Genomic DNA, 23,563 nt, shown 5'->3' with positions numbered 1-23,563 from the left:
TCCTCCCTCCTCTTTTCCTTCATGTTTTTCTTCTTATCCTTCTTCTTCTTATTATTATTTTTTGGTCATTACAGAATCGGCTAAAAGCCGAGATTGAAAACAGGAAAACACGAGTGTTTGTCCGGTGGTGTCGGAGAGGGGGTAGGGGGGGCGGGGGGGGGAGGAAGGGAAGGTTTAGGGGGAAAAGGGAAGGGAGGTGGCGGGGGGCGGGGGCGGGGGGGGGAGGTAGTGAGTTGGTTGGGGGTGAGCGTCAAGGAGCGTTGTGTAAAAACATTCCTCGATATTTTGTCGCAGTGTATAACACTGCAGGCCGAGAGAGAGAGAGAGAGAGAGAGAGAGAGAGAGAGAGACTAGGGCAAGATGGAATTCTCTTCTTCTTCTTCTGCTTCTCCTTCTCCTTCTTCTTCCTCTTCTTCTTCTACTTCTCCTTCTTCTTCTTCTTCTTCTTCCTCTTCTTCTTCTACTTCTCCTTCTCCTTCTTCTTCCTCTTCTTCTTCTACTTCTCCTTCTCCTTCTTCTTCCTCTTCTTCTTCTACTTCTCCTTCTCCTTCTTCTTCCTCTTCTTCTTCTACTTCTCCTTCTCCTTCTTCTTCTTCTTCTTCCTCTTCTTCTCTTCTCTACTTCTCTCTTCCTTCTTCTTCCTCTTCTTCTTCTTCCTCTTCTTCTTCTTCTCCTTCTCCTCCTTCTTCGTCTTGTTTCTCCCCTTTCTCTTCTTTCATCACTTCCTTCCTCACGTCACCGGGTCACTGCGGTTTCTGAGGTTATCATTGTGTAATTAGCGACTGGTTGATTGCCTGTTGCTATAGTACAGTGTGGGGGGAGAGAGAGAGATAGGTAGAGAGTGGTACAGTCGAGTATGAGGAGGGGGAGGGGAGAGGTTAGAGGGGGGGGGGGTAGAATGCACCCAACCCGCACCACATCTTCCGAACTTCCTGCTCTTCAGCCGAGGAATCTCTTTTAAGTTCTCTTATGACCTTTTAAGCTTTTTTTTTCTCTCTCTCTCTTTCCAAAGCTTCAGCTTGAGCCACCAGGAAGCCACCATTCATGCCTCGCGCTTAGTTTTTGAAGGGTCAGGTAAACAGTGCACAACCACCACATCCGTTTTTTATGTATATGAAACAACTCCAAAAAAAAAAATGTGCGATTGTTCGAAATTTTGCCTCTGACGCTTTGAAGCGTTTTCATGCATACTTCGTGGGCGTTGACTTATAAGATTATTACACCCCATTTTCTTTAGACGTTTGACCCATTTTTTTTTTTTTTTATTAGACTTTTATCCTAAGCTTTTGATTATTGAACCATTTTTTAAAGAGATCTTTTAATAAGAATATTTTGATCTATATTTCGTGAATGTTGGCTTATTATGACAACCCCTCCCTCACACCACCCCCCACCACCACCCCACCCCTCTTCTTCACCCCATGTTTTCACCCTTTAGTTTTATCAATTAGTCTTTCATTCTGAGCTTTTGATTAGTATAAGACTTAAGTGTTTAATTAGACTTCGATGATCCATTTTCGATACGTTTTGTCCTCCGTCTTCTCCGGCCTCAATGTATGAGGTTTCCCCCGGACCCCTTGTGCGAGTTCCTCATGTATGAGGTTTTCCCCGGACCCCTTGTGTGAGTTCCTCATGCTTTCCTTCCCGCCGCCGCTGATTGATGAGAGACGGGGGGGGGGGGGAATTGATGTAACGGCTAATGAGGGCCAGGTAATGATCATTAGCCCGGTAATCGTCAGTGGAGGGAGGGAGGGAGGAAGGGGAGAGGAAAGTTTGGGTGATAAGGGAGATGGTGGGGGGTGATAAGGCAGATTGTGGGCGGTGATGGGGGAGATTAGGGGGGACACGGATGAGGGAGAGAATGTTGATGATAATGAGGAGGGAGGAGGAGGAGGAGCTCTACTGTGGGCAGGAGGGGGAACAGAAGCAGTGTGAGGAAGAACAGCAGAAGCAGGATTATGAGGAAGAACAGCAGGAGCAACATGAGGAAGACCCGTCTTGTCATAGAGTCAGTTGGCACCCTACATTCAACACCAAGAAGGTGACTGGTGTAGTCTGACTGGAAGATGACGCGGTACTCTCAAAGGAAAATGACTCTAGTCTAAAACGAAGATGATATCGGAGAGTCGAGAAAGAAAATGATTCGGTTTGATTCAATGTAAATTGAGAATATGAAAAAGGGAATTCAGAAGGAAAATGATTCTCGTCTGCAAGGAACATGACCTCATCATCTACAGTCACACCCCCCTCCTCATCATCTACACTCACTCCCCTCACCATCTACAGTCACCCCCTCATCATCTCTGCCTGCCCAGAGGTGAGGGGACGTCCACCACCCATTCCGGTAACCAGGGGAAAGACGTTCATAACAAAGGAGTAAAAATAAACTTTACATACAAAAATTGAGTTTGAATTAATGAGAATAAGAAATGAAGACGAGGAACAAAGACGAGTTTTGAAGAGCTTATTGACTGGCTAGGTTTTAAGTTTACATAGATTCGTGGAAGTAGAGTTAGAAGATGAATGATATAGACACTTGTGATTGTAGATCTTTGTGGACTATATAGGTACAGAGGTAAAGCTAAATGATATATATATAGAAACTTGTGCTATAAAAAGTTTATAGACTGCATCGACACAGAGCCGAATGATATACACAAATCTTATAGCATACATATAAAGGTGAAGCTAAATAATGTAGACAGTTCTTATAGACGTAGAGGTAAAGCTAATTGATATAGACTGTTATAACAGCAGATGTTTGATGTATAGCGATGTAAGGGGTATAGAAAAAAAAAAAAACCAGATGGGAGGAGAGCTGTGTGGTACAGACAGTTGCTGTAGCCTGAGGTAGATGCATAGCGATGCAAGGGACGCCCTTGCATACGCGCAAGAGGTAAGAGATAGATGAAGGAAAGGTGATAAGTGGCGTACACCACGTAGGAGGTTCCTCACACCAGACACAGCCATACCTCAGTCCTTAACAAGGACGGACAGTGTGTGTTGAAGCGGTGAAGAATGTGCCGCGCGTTAATATGATTGTACCGAGTCCGCTCCCAGTAGCACTTATTACCCAATCGAGTACAGTGATTAATGCGGGCGATGCAGTGAGTAATGACGGTGCAAGGGATGATCATCTCGATTAATGGCAGACTGAACCCCAACACCAACCCCCAACCCCCCTTCCCTCCCTCCCATCACTTACGGTGGGCCAGACTCAGCGGTTGTACATACGTCTCGTTCGCAAATGAGACGTTGGTGTGGGAGGGATCATCACGCCCACGTCTCTATGCTGGGAGGGATGGATCTTTGCTTAATGTCACCGTGTTTTATATTATCCATTTCCCGCGTTAGCGAGGTAGCGCAAGGAACAGACGAACTACCAATCATTAGCCCACATCCACTCTTTAAATTATCATTTGAACAAGCCCCACACGCCCCTCCGTGTTTCCCCCCACCCCGACCGCTTTCATATTCCCCAGGTGTTCAGCCAGAGTAACGTCGCCCCCTGTATACCACATCGATTTAATTCGGTGTATCCCACGTTCACCTCGCACTTCTCTGCATGTTTAGTTCCCAGTAACTCAAAGCGTCTTATATATATATATATATATATATTTTTTTTTTTTTTTTTTTATACTTTGTCGCTGTCTCCCGCGTTTGCGAGGTAGCGCGAGGAAACAGACGAAAGAAATGGCCCAACCCCCATACACACGTACATACCCACGTCCACACACGCAAATATACATACCTACACAGCTTTCCATGGTTTACCCCAGACGCTTCACATGCCTTGATTCAATCCACTGACAGCACGTCAACCCCTGTATACCACATCGCTCCAATTCACTCTATTCCTTGCCCTCCTTTCACCCTCCTGCATGTTCAGGCCCCGATCACACAAAATCTTTTTCACTCCATCTTTCCACCTCCAATTTGGTCTCCCTCTTCTCCTCGTTCCCTCCACCTCCGACACATATATCCTCTTGGTCAATCTTTCCTCACTCATTCTCTCCATGTGCCCAAACCATTTCAAAACACCCTCTTCTGCTCTCTCAACCACGCTCTTTTTATTTCCACACATCTCTCTTACCCTTACGTTACTTACTCGATCAAACCACCTCACACCACACATTGTCCTCAAACATCTCATTTCCAGCACATCCATCCTCCTGCGCACAACTCTATCCATAGCCCACGCCTCGCAACCATACAACATTGTTGGAACCACTATTCCTTCAAACATACCCATTTTTGCTTTCCGAGATAATGTTCTCGACTTCCACACATTTTTCAAGGCTCCCAAAATTTTCGCCCCCTCCCCCACCCTATGATCCACTTCCGCTTCCATGGTTCCATCCGCTGACAGATCCACTCCCAGATATCTAAAACACTTCACTTCCTCCAGTTTTTCTCCATTCAAACTCACCTCCCAATTGACTTGACCCTCAACCCTACTGTACCTAATAACCTTGCTCTTATTCACATTTACTCTTAACTTTCTTCTTCCACACACTTTACCAAACTCAGTCACCAGCTTCTGCAGTTTCTCACATGAATCAGCCACCAGCGCTGTATCATCAGCGAACAACAACTGACTCACTTCCCAAGCTCTCTCATCCCCAACAGACTTCATACTTGCCCCTCTTTCCAGGACTCTTGCATTTACCTCCCTAACAACCCCATCCATAAACAAATTAAACAACCATGGAGACATCACACACCCCTGCCGCAAACCTACATTCACTGAGAACCAATCACTTTCCTCTCTTCCTACACGTACACATGCCTTACATCCTCGATAAAAACTTTTCACTGCTTCTAACAGCTTGCCTCCCACACCATATATTCTTAATACCTTCCACAGAGCATCTCTATCAACTCTATATATATATATATATATATATATATATATATATATATATATATATATATATATATATCAAATTATCATGGTAATGGTACAGTATACCACTAGTCTGCAGGATAATATCTGGTGTGTAATTTGTGATAACTCCAGATACAACACCTCTAGTCTTCCAGTTTTTCCTGAGTTGGATTAAGGGCGTGTGGCGTGGGAGAGGGCCACGCCCTTTGGTCTCCCCAGCACACCACCTTACCAGACGCTGGCGTCATCGCCCCTTCCAAAGCCAGAGTGTATACCAGTTTGCCACCAGCGGGAAATGTATAAGTCTCTGCGGTGAATAATGCATAGATGGCGGCTGTTCAGTGGTGTGTGTGTGTGTGTACATTTGCAGGGGTGATAGTGGTTGTGCTTGTACTCTCTCTCTCTCTCTCTCAAACACACACACACACACACACACACACACACACACACACACACACACACACACACACACACACGTCTCAAACCATCGACCTCGACCAATACATCATCCGTAATGTAATAGACCTTCTGATATAATAGATAGGAGAGGGAAGATAATGATGATACGAGGCGCGTGGAGGGTTTGATTTGCAGAGGTGGGTCAACTTTGGTGAAAGCCGCCTCCTGGCTCGCATTTCTTAACGGGCCTATTTAAGCCCAGGCCATCATGCTCAAGGGTCGTACCGTCGTGCTCAGTGGATCGTACCGTCGTGTTCAGGGGTCGCACCGTCGTGCTCATGGGTCGTACCGTTGTGCTCAAAGGTCCTACCGTCGTGCTCAAGGATCGCACCGTCGTGCTCAAAGGTCCTACCGTCGTGTTCAAGGGTCGTACCGTCGTGCTCAAGGGTCGTACCGTCGTGCTCAAGGGTCCTACAGTCGTGCCGTGTTGTCGTAGTGCATATAACGAAACTTCAAATAACGCTAAGATATCTTGGCTCAGTTTTTTGGTCAGGTTTCGTTGCGAGGAGGCGCAAGTAATGTCCGTGTTTATGAAATAACCGATGTTACAACCTCCTCCTCATTACTGTATACACATCGCGATGTTGTTGCAACGCTTCACAAAGCAACCCTCTGACGTCTCTTGGTGACGTCTCGTCTAAGTCGTCTTGAAGCAGTGTCTCGACCCTTCTTGAAGGAACTGCTTCATATGACCCTCAAGTGAATCGGTTTGCTTCATACCATGTCTCCCTCACACCCTCTCAGGTCATGTCAGTCACACACACACACACACACACACGACCCGGACTAATGGTCAAGCTAAGTCTCAGTGACCAGCGTCAGCCCCTCCCCCCCTGGGGTTCCTCACTGGCGTCCCGTATTGTCGAATCTTTCGACACCGACCCAAATCGTCAGCGCAGGATTTCACCGATTTTGAACGCGTCGATCCACCGCAGTTAACATCTCGATTTTGGGGCTTCCGTTGCCTCATGAGCGAGCGGGCACCTTGGAGTCTCGTCCTTAAGTGGAGGTCGTCCTCAAGCTCCCCCTCTCACAGTGACCCAAGGAGTACGCAGTGTATACGTTCGTGGATCTGCGTCGTATATATACACATCCACACATACATCTGCTGTATATATGAGCCATCGTGGAATATCCGTGATGTGAACCACGGATGCCAGACATCGAGATCTCTGAGCCTCAAACACCGGATGAGACATGAGTGGAATTAACCACACTAGTTATGCAGGAGTTCGCCATCATGCACCGAACACAAACTTGCCATATTTCTTACCTGGTTTTGAAAGCAGTTTCGCCTCTGTGCCTCGCCTCTTTGGTAGAAATTCCATCGGAGGTTCGGTACCTCATGAACCTCATAACCTCTCATAGATATGCCTTACGTTCACGCAGCGCTACATAAGAATTGTACATACCTGGCAGTCACATATGTGTATAGCATACCCGTGCAACACTGCATACATCAGTTCCTCCATACCATGCAATACTATGCATGACTGTGTTTCGTTTACAAGGCTTTCTGTTGACATACCTCATAACTGTTACACGTTCCTCTTGGATGTACACAGAGTCATGAGGTGCCTCTCATGAGGCATATTTCACATATTTGGTTTTAATATCAGGGAAATAAAATGATTATCGTAGCACATATCGCTCGTATACCGAGTCTCGCTCATATACCTCACACACTCATAGCGTCTCTTACCTACTTACATATCATATAAATCATTCTCATGGATGTATATTTAAAAAAAAAAAAAAAAGAATCGTATCTCTTCTGTAAAATTCAGGTGTACAGCTTTGTCTTGGTTGTATGATATTTCTCATCCACGTAACTGTGGAAATGCTTCTCATGGCCGTCCCCAGACCAGATTTTCTACTCGTGTGTCGCATCCTTATATATTTCTCAAGCGTGTGAGGAATATCACATATGTGCTCAGGCATGATATATATATATATATATATATATATATATATATATATATATATATATATATATATATATATATATATACTTTGGCCACTCCATGTAAATGGGAACGAAGTAGGCAGATATATTTTTGGTATGTAGAAAATTACATAGAACAAAACCCACAAACACATACACACACACACACACACACACACACACACACACACACACACACACACACACGTGATTTTTCTAGTTAAAAGCAGCGTGTCAGTATTAACGTGTTTATCTTTGAGTTTGTCAGTTGTGTTAACTTCTCACCACATTTCTGTATCCTGAATTCATTGCATGTGCAGCTGGTAAATCATGATATGATATGTGAGTTGACCATATATGTATTTATGTTTTGTGTTTTATGTAGATTTTAGTTACCCATTAATGTATTTTTGTGTTTTGGCTTGTATGTAGATTTTAAGTGTATATTAAACGTTGAGTTTGGTTTGTGTGTATGTCTGTGTGTGTGATTAATATTTGTGTGTTGCGGGTCGAAAGTTTTACATTCGTGTGTGTGTGTGTGTGTGTGTGTGTGTGACTAACCCCATCCTAGTCCTTGAGCTACCTGACGCCACTCGTATCCTCCCCACAGAACTGCCACGGAACAATGTCGGCTGAAAAGAACGCTGAGTTTTTTCTCCCGCTCATGAAGGTAAAAGAGTTTCTCCTGTCGTTCGTACCACCACAACCATGGCAGTCTCAGACACTCTCTTGGTCCATTTAGACTACATAAATCCATGTGGATCTTTATTTTGCTTATGCAGTTATTTTCCTTTTATAAAGTTTTATATTCACGGTGGAGTAAAAATCATGAGTGTCTGAGATTACCAAGTTTTTGTACATAAAGATACACTAGTTCGACTCTTTTCTCGTCACTTCCGCTGAATTGCTCGTTTTCTTTGCCGGGTTGGGGGGGGGGGGGGGGTGAGGGAAAAGGAGTTGGGGGGGGGGAGACTGTTTGTGTTGTGTCGGCCTGCAGGCAGGTCATCGTCGTAGTCTACAACGACTTGTTCACAGGTCGTAACGTAAAAGGTTGTCCTACAAGGTCAGTATATCACATGCACTATGTGTTGGAACACTGGTACACTCGGGTTCAGCTGTGGTGTGGACATAAAAAGACATTTTTCTATTTTTCACTGTAAGTTGATATGTAATATCAGTCTGCCAGAAGGTAAAACATGTTATACATTACTCCAAAATTTGGGTCTGAAGTTCCTGATGATCCGTCTCTCTTATGAAGGAAGAAATAAGGAAGTTACTCATCGCAAATGATCCGTTTTTCTTAACAAGAATGGAAGAAGAAGAAGAAGAAGAAGGAAAAACTCAGGAATTTAACGTAAATTTCAGTGGTAGTTTATCTATTTGTAAAAGTATGATTTGCGGGTACATTAAATTCTGCCGGTGGCAGAGAACGTACGTGCGCCCGCCCGGGAAAATGAGGCGGTGTTATGAGGCGACGTTGTGAGGTGAGTGTTATGAGGCGGTGTTATGAGGCGTTGTGAGGCGGTGTTATGAGGCGTTGTGAGGCGGTGTTGTGAGGTGAGTGTTATGAGGCGGTGTTGTGAGGCGGTGTTATGAGGCGGTGTTGTGAGGTGAGTGTTATGAGGCGGTGTTGTGAGGTGAGTGTTAGGAGGCGGTGTTGTGAGGTGAGTGTTATGAGGCGGCGAGCCGTGAGGCCAGACACAGATCCTGCATGTCCGTAAGAACGTCAGTCCGCCAACTGACAGCTGGCCACCGCTACGCCTCAGCTGACAGCTGGTTACCACCACGCCCCTGGCTGACAGGTGGTTACCACCACGCCCCCGGCTGACAGGTGGTTACCACCACACTCCAGCTGGCATCACTCACGCCCTACCTATGGCCCCTCTCTGCACCTGATTCAGATGGTTAGCCTCCAAAAGACGCGTGTCGTACTCAGGCGGGTTTTGAACCGCGCCAAAATATGAGGTCTCCTGCGATTGGTTTAACTTTCATACTGCTCTTGGTTTAGTTTCTTACTGCACCTGGTTTAGCCTCATACTCCTCTTGGTTTAGTCTTACACTTCACCTGATTTAAATCATACTGCACCTGGTTTAAGTCATACTGTTCCTAGGGTGAAATCCTCTAAGTCTTTGACTGGTTTAAGTCACATAGAGCTTGACTTAAGGTTTCATACAGGGTTTGGTTTAAGTCTCGTAATACGCTTGGTTTGTCTTAACCGCACGTGGTTTAGAGTCTCATACTGCACGTGGTTTAGGTCAGATACCGCGCATGGTTTAAAAATCTTACTCATGCTTGGTTTAGGTTTAGTACTGCTCCTGGTTAGAGTGAAGCCGCTGCTGGTCTATGCCTCGCACCGCGCCAGGATCAGCTCGGCGGTGTCGTGGTCAGCGCTGCGACCGACTAATGTAATAGCCCGGGTTCGATCCCCGGCGCGGGTCCGCGGGACACAGTTCATCCCGGCTGCTCATCTTTACTTCTTGTCGGTAGATTAATGGGTAATACCAGTTAGAGAGAGCCATGATCCAGTTGTTCCCATCTCGGGGCTGGAGACGGTGTTTGGAGAACATAGATGAACACAGTTCACTCTTGAGATTTGAATCGGCAAAGAACACCTTGTTCTAAGTTCTGGATGAAGAGGTGGAGTGTCTGATCGCCTGTGTTTACCGTGGGACACGGGCTATGGCGGACCACAATGCTAAGAGGGAGAACATAAATCGGTTTATTTACATAAATCCATTTATTCATGTCAGCAGAAAAAGGAAAAAGGGTATTACCTAATCCAGATAAATGATGCGCAGAATATTATTATAAAAGTGACGTGATATTTCTAAGACGTCTCGTGTATATATATATATATATATATATATATATATATATATATATATATATATATATATATATAAATATATATATATATATTGGGGATAGAAGAGAAGGAATACTGGCCACGTATCTCCTCTTTGTCATAGGAGCCGACTAAGAGGGGGCGGGAGCAGGAGGCTGGAAGTCCTCTCTTCCTGTATTATCGCTTCTCAAAGACAGGGATGTTGTCCTCAAAACCTCCGTCGTTTTCCCCCTAAGCGACACCTCCTTTAAGACGGGACGAGATAAACAGGTAGAGATGTGCCTCCCTGTCCTAGTCTAGGTTGACCGTGTATTTGTGGGCTTCACGTAGCGCTCAGAAAGCTAGCCAAGTCCGCCGGGCGAGAGAGACCCCACTGGCAAGAAGTGCGAGCGCTGTGTGTTGGTGGGGAAACTGACGAGTGGGAGTGTCTCGTCTGGAGTATGGAATGTGCATCTTCAAGGCGAAGAAGTCATGATATGTTGATGTTTGTACATATGGGCGGAGGGGCGGTGTCCAGAACGCAAGAGAAGAAAGAGTAACTGGTACATGTCTGGGGGGGGGATAGTTTTAGATGAATGTAAGTTTGGTGGAGTGGAGTTTAAGACTGAGTTAGGGGAGAGGGGCGCTTGTTTGGTGTTTGTCGAGTCTATACAGTGTGAATATCTTTTGGTATTGTTGTGTTTGTTGGGGTAGGGGGATTTGTGTGAGTACAGGTTGCGAAAAGTATGAGGCACGGGTGAGATTTCTATTTCTGCTTAGGGGGTAGGTGGTTGGTTAAGTAGTTTTTTGAATGGAAGGGTTCGTGTCGCGTTTTAGAAGATAAATGGGAGTTGATCATGAGTCTGTTTCATTGTACAGATGTTTAATGCTTGTGATTGCTCAGCAGACAATGATTGCCTCTAAGCGCTCTGTTTTGTGTGATGTGTGGCTCTGTTATGTTCGTATTTCAAAAGGGTGGATGAGTGAAGAGGTGAGGCGTAATTTAGGGTGGAGCAGAAGAATTGTCTGCAAAGCTTACTGCAGGATTCTTTCCCTTGTCTGAGGTTCGTGCTGGTAAGTATCCTGGGAGAGTTTTAGTTTGTTCATGACCCTTGTGTTGGTGTTTGTGGTGTGTAACTTATGTAAATTGGTTGGTGTTGTGTTCATTGTGAGTGGTTGACCATTCTGGGATGACGCTAGTTGGACTCGCGTCTGTCTCAGGTTTGAGAGGTTGACGGTGGCTATCTGTGGCTGATGCAGACATTCCGTTTCGAGTGGGGTTGTGTTTTAGAACTGCGTGTTGTAGCGCTGCATGTTTGACGTTGCTTTTGTGTCGTGTTGTGGTGCACTGAGATCGTCTGCATATGACAAGCATCTATACTGTGGTTGGAGGAGTGTGTGTGTGTGTGTGTGTGTGTGTGTGTGTGTGTGTTACATTAATCACTCAGTGTTGTGGCTGATTCAGACGCTGTGTTCGCTCACTCGCTTCCAGAGTGAATCTTGGTGTTTATAAATATTGAATGACAGATGACAGAAGCGGTTCAGAGGATTGACAGCTGTGAGCGTCGTCCCAGGGATAGAGAGAGAGAGAGAGAGAGAGAGAGAGAGAGAAATTTGCTTTGCGATGCGTGTGTGCGTGTGCGTATGTGTGTGTGTGTGTGTTTAGATGCCCATGCTGGGACTGACTTGTTCGCCTGCTCGATTGTGGTTCCGGGAGGGTATCGAACCCTGAGTGCCTCTTGCTCGTGTCGATATACGCTGCAGCTCTGCCTCACGTCTTCACGTCATCTACACGCCGTCGAGGAACGTTGAGTGAGATATCGATTCCCGTTTCGAACGACCTCGTTCATATCTGTTTTAATCTGTCCTTCGCCGGCGCTGCCCAAGCTTGCCTTACCCTCGACGTGTGGTTGCCCCCTGTGGCTATTTGTCGAGAACTACCACCATTTGTGGGTCTGGAGAACTACCACCATTTGTGGGTCTGGAGAACTACCACCATTTGTGGGTCTGGAGAACCCCACTCGCTGTGTTGGACTGGTGAGGGAGGGAGGGAGATGATTGGGGAGGGGGAGGGCGGGCAGTGGTATGAGACGTTCTAAGTGGGATGAGAGAGAGAGAGAGAGAGAGAGAGAGAGAGAGAGAGAGAGAGAGAGAGAGAGAGAGAGAGAGAGAAGGAGGGAGTGGGGGATGTTTGCGCAGAACCACCCCAACCCAACCCCCCGGATGATCGTCATTGTGGCCACCAAAGTCGTGACTGTACATAAGAACGGTGAACACATAGCGAGAGAGCCAGGCAGGCAGAGCAGGCAGGTAGACACGTCCGCATCCTGGATTAATGATCCAGTAATTACCGCCTGGAGTTAAGTGCTTGGACCGGACACCATGGAATCAGAGGCAACCACTGCTCAAGAGAAAGCCCCATAATCACTATATAAATCTATCGGGTAATTACTGCATACATCTATCCAGTCATCACTATATAAATCCATCTGGTGTTTATACTTAACATGACCCCCGAAGAACGAGGGGTTTATCGGGGCAAGAGTCGTGAGGGAGTAATCCCAATTAACCTCGACTGTCAACTCTTATCAAGATATTCTTAATGACACGCGTCTCGTAAGCTAATGAGACGTTTCGAGACCTTAATGGTGAGTGGAGGACTCCTGGGCAGGTCGAGCGTCGAGTTGGAGTTATAAACCCTCGTAGCAGCGAGATAGCCAGTGACGGAGGTGTCCATAATACCTAGAACCTGCTAATAATGTAACGGGACATCGGCCGTCAGTGTCTCAGGGAGCCAGTGACCGACCCAGACCAAGCGAACCGACGCGAAGCTTCGAACCAGTTCATCCCGAACCCTCTCTTCCAAAAAAGATGGAATGTTGTAAAATTGTCTTGAATATTTGTTGTTGGTTTTCTTTTGACCGTTGGAAGTTGACCCTGTTTAATGATTTACCTGGAGACTCGTTATCTCCACAGGTGAGAACAACACCGGGTGAAAAACAGGGGAGGTGGTTTGCGAAGGCTGGGAACTGTAGTTGGAGTCGACTCACACACACACACACACTCGGGGGTTTTGGGTGTTGAAGAGTGAGATGCCATCATGGCTGATGGGTGCTTCAGAGGTCTTGTATTTCTCCAGTTTTGAGTCTTTCTGCTCTCCCCTCCTCCCCAGCACCCTGCTCCTATCCTTATCTCCCCCAAAACCTTTATCACCCCCCCCCCCCCCCTCCGTTGAGAGATCACACCCCGCTCGAAGCACTCCGCCCCGTTGAAGTGGGGGCAAACGCGCCCCATCACACGTAGGAAACGAAGTAGTTGTTACCCTCATGGGTCCTCCTCTTCCAGCCCTTCTGACCTGAGACCCTTCCTCCTGGCCTCACATGACATCTCAAGCCTCATGACAGATCGTAGACCCGACACTTCAAGTCCTCTTTTCCTGGTCCAACTCGAAGTTTCTTCATCACATTCCCACGTCGATCTTATTGTCGCTTCTTCGTAATATATTTCTTTTTCCAACGTACTGCCGTAATAGAAAAAGGATTTTCCAATTTTTTTTTTCTTCCCCCAATGGGATGACCCTATGCAAGCGTCTTCTTGTGGCGTATAGACGAACTAGGTCTTCAAATAAACGACACACAGTCGAAACTTAAGTCCCTCACACGTAGCCCTTGCGGGTCTTACCATAGTGAAGTAGTCTCCTGTGTGTAGTGTTCATGTCCTTACCGACGTCTTCCCCTAACTAGACCTTTAGAAAACTCTTCTACATTTGGCCATCGTGTCTTTTGGGGTACTAGGAGAGAAACTAGACAGCAACCATTGCTTGGTCTCACTCGTTTTGTTCATACACATATATGTATTTGTATATATATATAGTTTTATTTTCATTCACTCAATTCATTTGATATGAAGAAGAGATTACAATACAGTATTAACAAATGGAAAAATTACTGTATTGTGTATCTCCAAGTGTGTGATGTCTGGTATCTGTCTGGGGTTTGTGGATGATTCTGTGTATCTGTCTGTCTGTCTGTCCTCCAGGACGTGGTAAATGTGGTGGTGGTTGGTGGTGGGGGTGGTGTTAACATAAGAAGCTCCCAAAATAACACTTGTGTTTGTGATTTTTCCTCCTTTGTTCCAATATACCCACCAAATGTGCACAGTTTCATGTACTTCAAAAAAAAAAAAAAAAAAAAATTGTCTTCCTCCTCCCGGTTGACTTCCTCTCCCCCCCCACACACACACCTCCCTAGAGCTACCAGCGGCACCTCTGGGGGGGGAGGGGGAAGGGTGGGTAGAGGGTGATGCTCCTTTATCCATGACCACCCCTCCCCTCCCCCCCCAGGCCCCTTGTTTTCCTCCGTTTCCTCCCTCCCTCCCTCCCTCCTTTCAACAGCCCGGTCTGCAACAGAGACACATATCCCGGGTCGGCTTCCACACACACACACACCCACACCCACCTCTTGGATTCCACATCCTATGTCTCCCCTCCCTATAAATAATGACCACCACCTCCATCTCTTCCTCCTCCTCCTCCTCTTCCTGCTCCCCCCTCCCGCCCCTATCCAATCCAGCCCTCCCCTTGACCCCACATGTGTTTGGAAAAATATGACAAGATGTTGTCTTTTGGTATCCCAAAAAGACAGGGCCAGTAGAGCAGAGCAGGTTATAGAGAGTCGGTGGTCTACTTCTCACAGAGCAATTCTCTAGTCATTAGTAGGGTGGATCTATAGAAGTTGCCAAAACTTGATCAGTCATAATCTGTAAGTTGCCAAGCTTGATGAGGAACAAAGTCCTCTCCCCTCTTGCAAGTTCAAAAAAAGGACGAAACAGTTCTCCTTGTATTCACTCCACTGGTGATCCTTAAACAAGTTCAGTAAGATGTAATAGTTATTTGATTAAGAATAAGAAGAAGGAAAAGACACGGTGCTTTCTAAAGTCACCTTGAGGAAGAGAGGGAAAAAATATATATACATATAGATGAAAAACAGAGAGAGAGAGAGAGAGGCAGAATCATTAGTCCTCTGCAATAGATACAAAACCCTCCATAATAAAAAAAAGAATTGAAGGCTATAACCCCTGCAAAGAGGGGCCAAAGCAGACTTGCGTTTTCCTTAAGTAGAGTAAAGTTACGAGAGATAGAGAGAGAAAGAGAGAGATATACACTGGCCTGCCACTACTGGCGAACATCTTGTGTGTTTTTCAGAGCACGGGTGTTGAGAACCACCAGTACCAGTACCCCCCTCCCCCCGGCTCCCCAGTCCAACTCACGCCAACGCTCCTAATGTCACAAGTGGATAGGTTGGCGGATACAGCATTCGTCCTGGTGCGCAATCTGCCGCCGCTTGAGCCCAAGATACAGCAGCTAAACAACAAACGCAAGATATCCAAAGAACTCGAGGTAGGCGACGCGCAAGTCAAAGTTGAGGGAGGTTAAGAGGGTGTGGTGGTGACTCCCCCACACACCGCCACACACACACACACACACGCACACGCACACAACACACAGACACCACACAACAAAGCAAGGGCGGCAACGCAGAGGTAGGGGAGGTTGTGATGAAGGAGGCGGCACGCTCGTGTAGTGAGGTTGTTTGTGTTGTTCAGCAGCGATGCTAAACTAGGGAGGTTATGACTTATGTTCGAGAGGGAGAGTCCCCATCTCCCTCTCTCTTTCTTTTTCTCTCTCTTTATCTCTCTCTCTCTCTCTCAGGCCCTCAAGTTACCCAACCGCTACCCACATCCAAACCCACCCATCTTCATATGTCACGGTGGGCTGAAGAGGGGGAGGAGAGCCACACCCACTTCGTACGAGCACCCACCCATCGTCTGGAAGGGTGGGTTGAAGGACCCCGTATGTGTGTGTGTGTTTGGTCTGCAGGTCCGCTACGGGCCGTCACTCGTAGCCCAACACCGCGAGGGCTCCATCCAGGGAGACGAACTTTTCAGTCGAACTAAGCCATCCGGGAGGCGACCTGACCCTCACCAGATACCTGCGCAGACAAATGGAGTCGAGGAGCTATTGCGCTGTAACCTTGAGGAGGAGGGGTTGGGGTGTTCTCTGGGGTGATGTAGACTGTATCCCCCCAGGTGTCTCTGATACAGGCTGTATCCCCCACCCCGAGGTCTCTTGTGATGTAGGTTGTATTCTCGAAGTCTTTAAGGTGACCGAGTGTTGTCGCTGTGAGGGAGTGACCTTATAACCCAGGCCGATAATAGATTTTCTTCCTCCTCCTCCTGTCCTCTCCTCTTCTTCTTCTTCCCCCTCCCTCCTCACCTCCTGTCTGGCCCCTAGGAAAATGCCCCTTATCCACCACAGACATCTACGCCACAGTAAGACTGGTACCGAAGCTATGGGAGCAGCGAAGAGCCACATATATATAGTATATATGTAAGGCCACATATATATAGTATATATGTGGCCTTAGAATTATCCTGAACACATGGATAAGGTGTTCGAACTCGGGTTGGTGGCTGTACCGTAACTTGACGTTGACGAGCCGTAACGATGTCCCCCCAAGCAGGTGACGGGCTAACAGCCCAGTTGAGTTATTAACCAGCCCACCGCAAGCCAGCTCAGGTAGGCAGGGCGCGGGGCCTGTCCATCCATCGACCTCAGTCATACACTGAAGATAGCTTGGCGGTGTGAGTCATGTCTATTACACAAATACGCATGCGCGCGTACACGTACACACACACACACACACACACACACACAGACTAACACAATACACACACGTCATCACCCATGTTTACATGGCTGCTAAAAGATACCTTTAGATATCTCTGTTATTATAGATACACCGGGATACCTTTGATTATATTTACCCGACGAAAGGTTAATCTCACACCTCGACCTTACCTTGCCTTGCTGCCTAGTGCGTCTGTATACTCGCAAGGGTCAGCGCTCGCGACCTCTCAATTCCCTCTTTTGACACCTGCCTCTCTCTCTCTCTCTCTCTCTCTCTCTCTCTCTCTCTCTCTCTCTCTCTCTCTCTCTCTCTCTCTCTCTCTCCCCTCTTTTGAGAGCCATATTTTCCTCCACCTCCGACAGATAAATTGTCCTGCATTTTTTCCTCCCCACTTCAGTCTTTCTGTAAAGTCTCATTCATTTCAATCGTTTGGTGTCGGGAATTTTTCGCTCCTGCGGTGTGTGCTGGATGAATAGTTGGGCTTGAGTCTTTCTATCTCTTTCAGTCTTTTGTTGGAAAAGTTGGGCCAATATTTTCCCCTCAGTCTTTATCAAATAATGCTTGCGGCCTGTGTTTATTGCCTTTGTCCACCCCACCACACACCACCACCACCACCACCGCCCCACACCGCCGCCACCTCCACCACCTCACCCTTTCCCCTCCTCCCCGCCCGATCCTACGGTCATCTCTGCTGTGACGGGGGGTATTCTCTCTCTCTCTCTCTCTCTCTCTCTCTCTCTCTCTCTCTCTCTCTCTCTCTCTCTCTCTCTCTGACGTGGACGTTGCCGAAATTGGCATGGGTACTCCCGCCTAACATGGATATAATGCTGCCTCAATATGGATAGAATGCTGCCCTAGCATGGATAGAATGCTGCCCTAGCATGGATAGAATGCTGCCCTAGCATGGATATAATGCTGCCCTAGCATGGATATAATGCTGCCCTAGCATGGATATAATGCTGCCCTAGCGTGGATAGAATGCTGCCCTGGCATGGATAGAATGCTGCCCTAGCATGGATAGAATGCTGCCCTAGCATGGATAGAATGCTGCACTAGCATGGATAGAATGCTGCCCTAGCACGGATATAATGCTGCCCTAGCATTGATAGAATGCTGCCCTAGCATAAATATAATGCTGCCCTAGCATGGATAGAATGCTGCCCTAGCATGGATATAATGCTGCCCTAGCATGGATAGACTGCTGCCCTAGCATGGATATAATGCTGCCCTAGCATGGATAGAATGCTGCCCTAGCATGGATATAATGCTGCCCTAGCATGGATAGAATGCTGCCCTAGCATGAATATGATGCTGCCCTAGCATAGATAAAATGCTGCCCTATCATATATAATGCTGCCCTAGCATAGATATAGTGCTGCCCTAGCATGGATATAGTGCTGCTCTAGCATGGATATAGTGCTGCTCTAGCATGGATATAGTGCTGCCCTAGCATGGATATAGTGCTGCTCTAGCATGGATATAGTGCTGCTCTAGCATGGATATAGTGCTGCCCTAGCATGGATATAGTGCTGCCCCTAGCATGGATATTGCTGTTGTCACTCAACTGTCAAGTTATCAAACGTGTCTTACTTATGTCAACCTGAGTACACTTACCCCTCTGCCTCTCTGTATACAAGTTTCCTGTTGAGTGATCGAGTCTTAAGATCCACACAAGTTTTCTGTATTGTATTTCTTGACTGTAAAAGGTCCCAGGCCATACCTGCCCCAGGTCACATTGCACACACATTCTTCATCCAGGTCACATTGTGCATACATTCGAGTCCCAGCTCACATTGTACATGCATTCGAGTTCCAGGTCACATTTTGCGTACATTCTTCGTCCAGGTCACATTGTACATACATTCGAGTTCCAGGTCACATTGTGCACACATTAGAGTTCCAGGTCACATTGTGCATACGTTCGAGTTCCAGGTCACATTGTGCATACATTAGAGTTCCAGGTCACACGTGCCACGACGCGTGTCGTGTCTGTAGGTGTGAACCTGCGCTAATGATGTCTTTGTGCTTACCTCTGTAATTTTCTGTTCGTATGTACTGTACGGAGAGGGAGTTGTGGGGTCCTGTGTGTGTGTGTGTGTGTGTGTGTGTGTGTGTGTGTGTGTGTGTGTGTCCCGTACCGTCGTGCTCCAGTTCCGTACCGTCAGGCTTACGGACCGTACCCTCGTGCTCCAAGGCATCTGTAACATCTGTACCATCTGTAACATCTGTAGCCTCGAATCACACAACAACCTCCTCCCAATTTTTAGGCGGATACTTCGTCATTTTTATCATTACGACTCTCTGATTTATCTTCGCTCACACACACACACACACACACACACACACACACACACACACACACACACACACACACACACTGGGACGTACCGCATTACTTATAAACACTTAAAGGAATGGGACAACAGACGTGTCTGCTAGGGCGACACTGTCATCCCTCACTTAAGAAAATAGGGCCAAATGGAGGGGAGGTCTTTTTTTTTGGGGGGGGAAAAATAGGTAACCTATTAGAGGAAGAGATGGAGCCAATTTGTTAATATATCTCTCCACGGGGCCTCGAGGGGTTAAAGTATCGTGTGTCACTGTTGCATGGAGAAGGTCGTACGTCATTTGTAGGGGAAAGGTTTCTCTTTTTGTGTGTACTGGAGAGGATGTACTAGGGGTGGTTGTGTACTGGGGAGGATGTGCTAGGGGTGGTTGTGTACTGGGGAGAGCTGTGTACTTGGGGTGGTTCTGTACTGGAGAGGATGTGCTAGGGTTGGCTGCGTACTGGAAGTGGTTGTGTACTGGGGGAGGGCTATGTACTAGGGGTGGTTCGGTACTGGGGTGGTTGTGAAGTACGTTGGTAGGGCACTGGGAATGGTTGTTTACTGGGGAGGGTGTACTGGAGTGTTAGTGCCCTGGGGAGGGTGTACTGGATAGGGTGTATTAGGGGGTGAGATTGTGTTGTGGGGTGTGAGAGTTTACTGGAGGAGGATAGGTACACAAGGGTGTTATGTGTACTAGGGAGGGTGTACTGTGGTGCTAGTTTACTGGGGGGGGGGGGGTATATTGTGTGTTGGGGTGGTAGTGTACCAGTAGTGTACTAGGGATGTGTACTGGAGGGTAATTGTGTCGTGTTAGGTCGTACCGTCGTGCTCAATGAGTTTAGAAAGCGAGTCAAAAGACACCATTCTGACTTCTGTTGATCACTAGGTAGTAGCAGTAGTAGTAGTAGTAGTGGTAGTAATAGTAGTAGTAGTGGTAGTAGTATTACTAGTAGTAGTAGTAGTAGTTAGTAGTAGTTAGTGTGAGAGGCCAGACAGGAGAACGCATGAACATAGGTCCCGTGTATTACACACACACACACACAACACACACACAACACACACACACACACACGTGCTGGTGGACGTACACATGTTGGCCTATGTGAGAGGTAGCAGTGCCCATGTGACAACCGGCCGTTGTCATGTGATCTGTGGCGATTCATGTGATCTGTGACGGTTCATATTACATGTTATGTGACTTGCGGCAACTCATGTGATCTGTAACAGGTCTTAGCCCGTGTTACGTGACATACAGTCACTCAAGTGATCTGTAACAGGTCGTAGCCAATGCTATGTGACATAAGGTCATTCATGTGATATGTGACGCATCGTGACGACTGGCCTTCATAGGGTGTCGATGGGGTGTGATATGTGACCGATGCGATGTGACGCGTGTGACGTGATGTGTCACCGATGTTATATATATATATATATATATATATATATATATATATATATATATATATATATATATATATATATATATATATCCCTATGTGACGGAGGTGACGTCCTGCGTGACTGATGTGACGCGTTACGATGTGATGAGACACGCTTGGGTGGGGCCGCTCGTGTGTGTGTCATAACCCCCCCCTTCCTCCCCCCTCCCCCCCTCCACCAGTGGTGCAATACAGGAGGAGGGGATTACCGGTACAGTGAATCCAATTAATTACCTCATAAATGCTGTGGAAAATCCGGATTGAGCCACACACACACACACACGAAAGGAGGATTGTCTGGTGTTGTTTGATTGGCCGGTGGGTCGAGGACTTAGGGAGGGGGGGGGGGATGATGATGATGATGGAGAAGAATACAGAGAAAAAGGAGAACAAGAAGAAAAAAGATGAAAAAAAAGGAAAGGGCAACATTGGGTCTATTTCGGTCTGTTGTTCATCGCTTGAATTATTCTCTTAAGTGAGTATACATCATGTTTTTTTTAAGATTTCACAACGTTATTCTCCTTCATGATGAGCTATATGTGATGTGATGAATTATATGTGATGAGTTGTATCTGATGTGATGTGGTGGATGTGATGTGATGTGGTGTATGTGATGTGATGAATTGTATGTGATGTGATGAGTTGTATGTGATGTGATGAGTTGTATGTGATGTGATGTGATGTGGTGTATCTCATAATGGTGGAGGTGAGAGGTGGGGGGGAGGGGTGTACCGCACAACGGTACCGTACTGTTGCTCCTGTTGTTCAACAGAGCCATGACAGTACCGTTGATGACGGCAGGAAGGAGTTGCTGGAGGTGGTGGTCATTGATGATGGTACAGTGGGGGGGGGGGATCCTGCAGCCCCCCACCCCCACCCACATTGATGGTACAGGGCGGGGAAGGGGAGAGGAGAGGAGGGGGGGGAGGATCGTGCAGGTCAGAGAGATTTTCCTGTGTTTCCCTTCGGGGGGGGGGGGGTACATTAATCTCCCCACGCCTCCTCCTCCTCCGCTCCCCACACGGTGGGGGTGATTCATCTCCCCGGCGATAGGTCGTGTCTCTTCGCCCATCCCACGCCCCATAAGGCTAGTCCGGGTTCACTATATCTCCACGACTGTCTGTGGGGCCTTTGTACGAATCTTATATTATAGTATATACGTTACTTATATGGGACCCCAGTGTCTTGATATATTTATATCACATTATATGATATATATATATATATATATATATATATATATATATATATATATATATATATATATATATATATATATATATATATATATTATCCCTGGGGATAGGGGAGAAAGAATACTTCCCACGTATTCCCTGCGTGTCGTAGAAGGCGACTAAAAGGGAAGGGAGCGGGGGGCTGGAAATCCTCCCCTCTCTTTTTTTTTTTTTTTTTTTTTTTTTCCCAAAAGAAGGAACAGAGAAGGGGGCCAGGTGAGGATATTCCCTCAAAGGCCCAGTCCTCTGTTCTTAGCGCTACCTCGCTAATGCGGGAAATGGCGAATAGTATGAAAAAAAAAAAAAAAAAAATATATATATATATATATATATATATATATATATATATATATATATATATATATATATATATATATATATATATAAACAGGAAAATGAAACTAAAGTTCCAAGTGCACTTTCGTGTAATGATCACATCGTCAGGGGAGATGCAAGAATGAGATGGAAGACGTGAAACAGTTAGTTGATATGCAAGTAGAGACGTAGCTAAGACGGACGCAAATGGCATCTTAGCTACGTCTCTTCCTTGTATCTCATGCCATCTCATTCTTATATCTCCCCTAGCGATGTGATTATTACACGAAAGTGCACTTGGAATTTGTGTTTTATTTCCATGGATTTTTTGCATATATATATATATATATATATATATATATATATATATATATATATATATATATATATATATATATAATCATTCGGTCATTTTTTATTTTTCTTATACACTCACGGGAAAGATATATATATATATATATAGAGAGAGAAACAGATAGATGGAAGGTGTGATAGATGAAGTAGATACTTCTATCAACGATTTTATTACTGACGTATGACATCGCTTAATTACTGGGGCAGGAAAGAACATTTTGCGGCGTTTACTTTAAATGTCTTGTACTCATGGGTCGTACCGTCGTGCTCTAGGGTCGTACCGTCGTGTTTAAGGGTCGTACCGTCGTGCTCTAGGGTCGTACCGTCGTGCTCGAGGATCATACCGTCGTGCTCGAGAGTCGTACCGTCGTGTTTAAGGGTCGTACCGTCGTGCTCTAGGGTCATACCGTCGTGCTCTAGGGTCGTACCGTCGTGCTCTAGGGCCGTACCGTCGTGCTCTAGGGTCGTATCGTCGTGTTTAAGGATCGTACCCGTCGTGCTCGAGGGTCGTTGGCCGGTGCGCCGATGTCATCCCGCGGCGTCATCCCAAAAGCGTTAAATCGCTCGAGGGGATTACTGTCGCAATTGGTGAGTAATCCACCTCGGGATTTACAACAATAACAACAAAAAAAAGGAGTTGTAATTCGTGCTGGGGGTGAGCGGGGGGGTGGGGGGGTTGGCCTCAGAGCCGTCCACCGCAGGACTTCAGCGGCTGTCGAGTTCCACTCCTTCGCACAGGGTAGGATGGCTCATCTTTCTTGCCTCGACCTGCGTCGCACTTCGACAGCGCGTCTCTCTCTCTCTCTCTCTCTCTCTCTCTCTCTCTCTCTCTCTCTCTCTCTCTCTCACCTCCATCACCCCTTCCCTTCCTTTCCATCCCCGCCCCCTCCTCCTCCATCATGTTGGATTCTCCCGCTCCTTCCCTTTTAAACGCCTCATCTCGTTTTCTCTTCTTCGTTCTCTATTTCCTTCCTTCCGTCCCTACCCCAACCCTCCCTCCCTCCCTCCATCTGTTTGTCTCTCCCTCTTTCCATTTTCGTTCCTCTAAACCCTGATTTGCCCCCCCCTTCCCTCCCTCCCCCCCTCC

The 23,563-nt window shown here is 46.6% G+C and overlaps 1 protein-coding gene across 13 annotated transcripts in view; it reads left to right on the top strand.

The window, feature by feature from the left end:
* The window catches only part of nab (NGFI-A-binding protein homolog), an 844,405-nt gene that overhangs the window by 749,494 nt on the left and 71,348 nt on the right, over positions 1-23,563 (top strand). For 12 of the 13 annotated variants that reach the window (XM_071666139.1, XM_071666138.1, XM_071666137.1 and 9 more), the window contains one exon: positions 7,903-7,962. The exons of the other annotated variant lie outside the window; for it this stretch is intronic. In XM_071666139.1, the coding sequence (XP_071522240.1) occupies positions 7,903-7,962 (60 nt within the window). The remainder of the gene's footprint in view (positions 1-7,902; positions 7,963-23,563) is intronic. 13 annotated transcript variants of the gene reach the window in all.

Source organism: Panulirus ornatus, chromosome 10, assembly GCF_036320965.1.
Source record: "Panulirus ornatus isolate Po-2019 chromosome 10, ASM3632096v1, whole genome shotgun sequence".
In the NCBI taxonomy this organism is placed as follows: Eukaryota; Metazoa; Arthropoda; class Malacostraca; order Decapoda; family Palinuridae; genus Panulirus; species Panulirus ornatus.
This window is presented reverse-complemented; position numbering and strand designations above follow the sequence as displayed.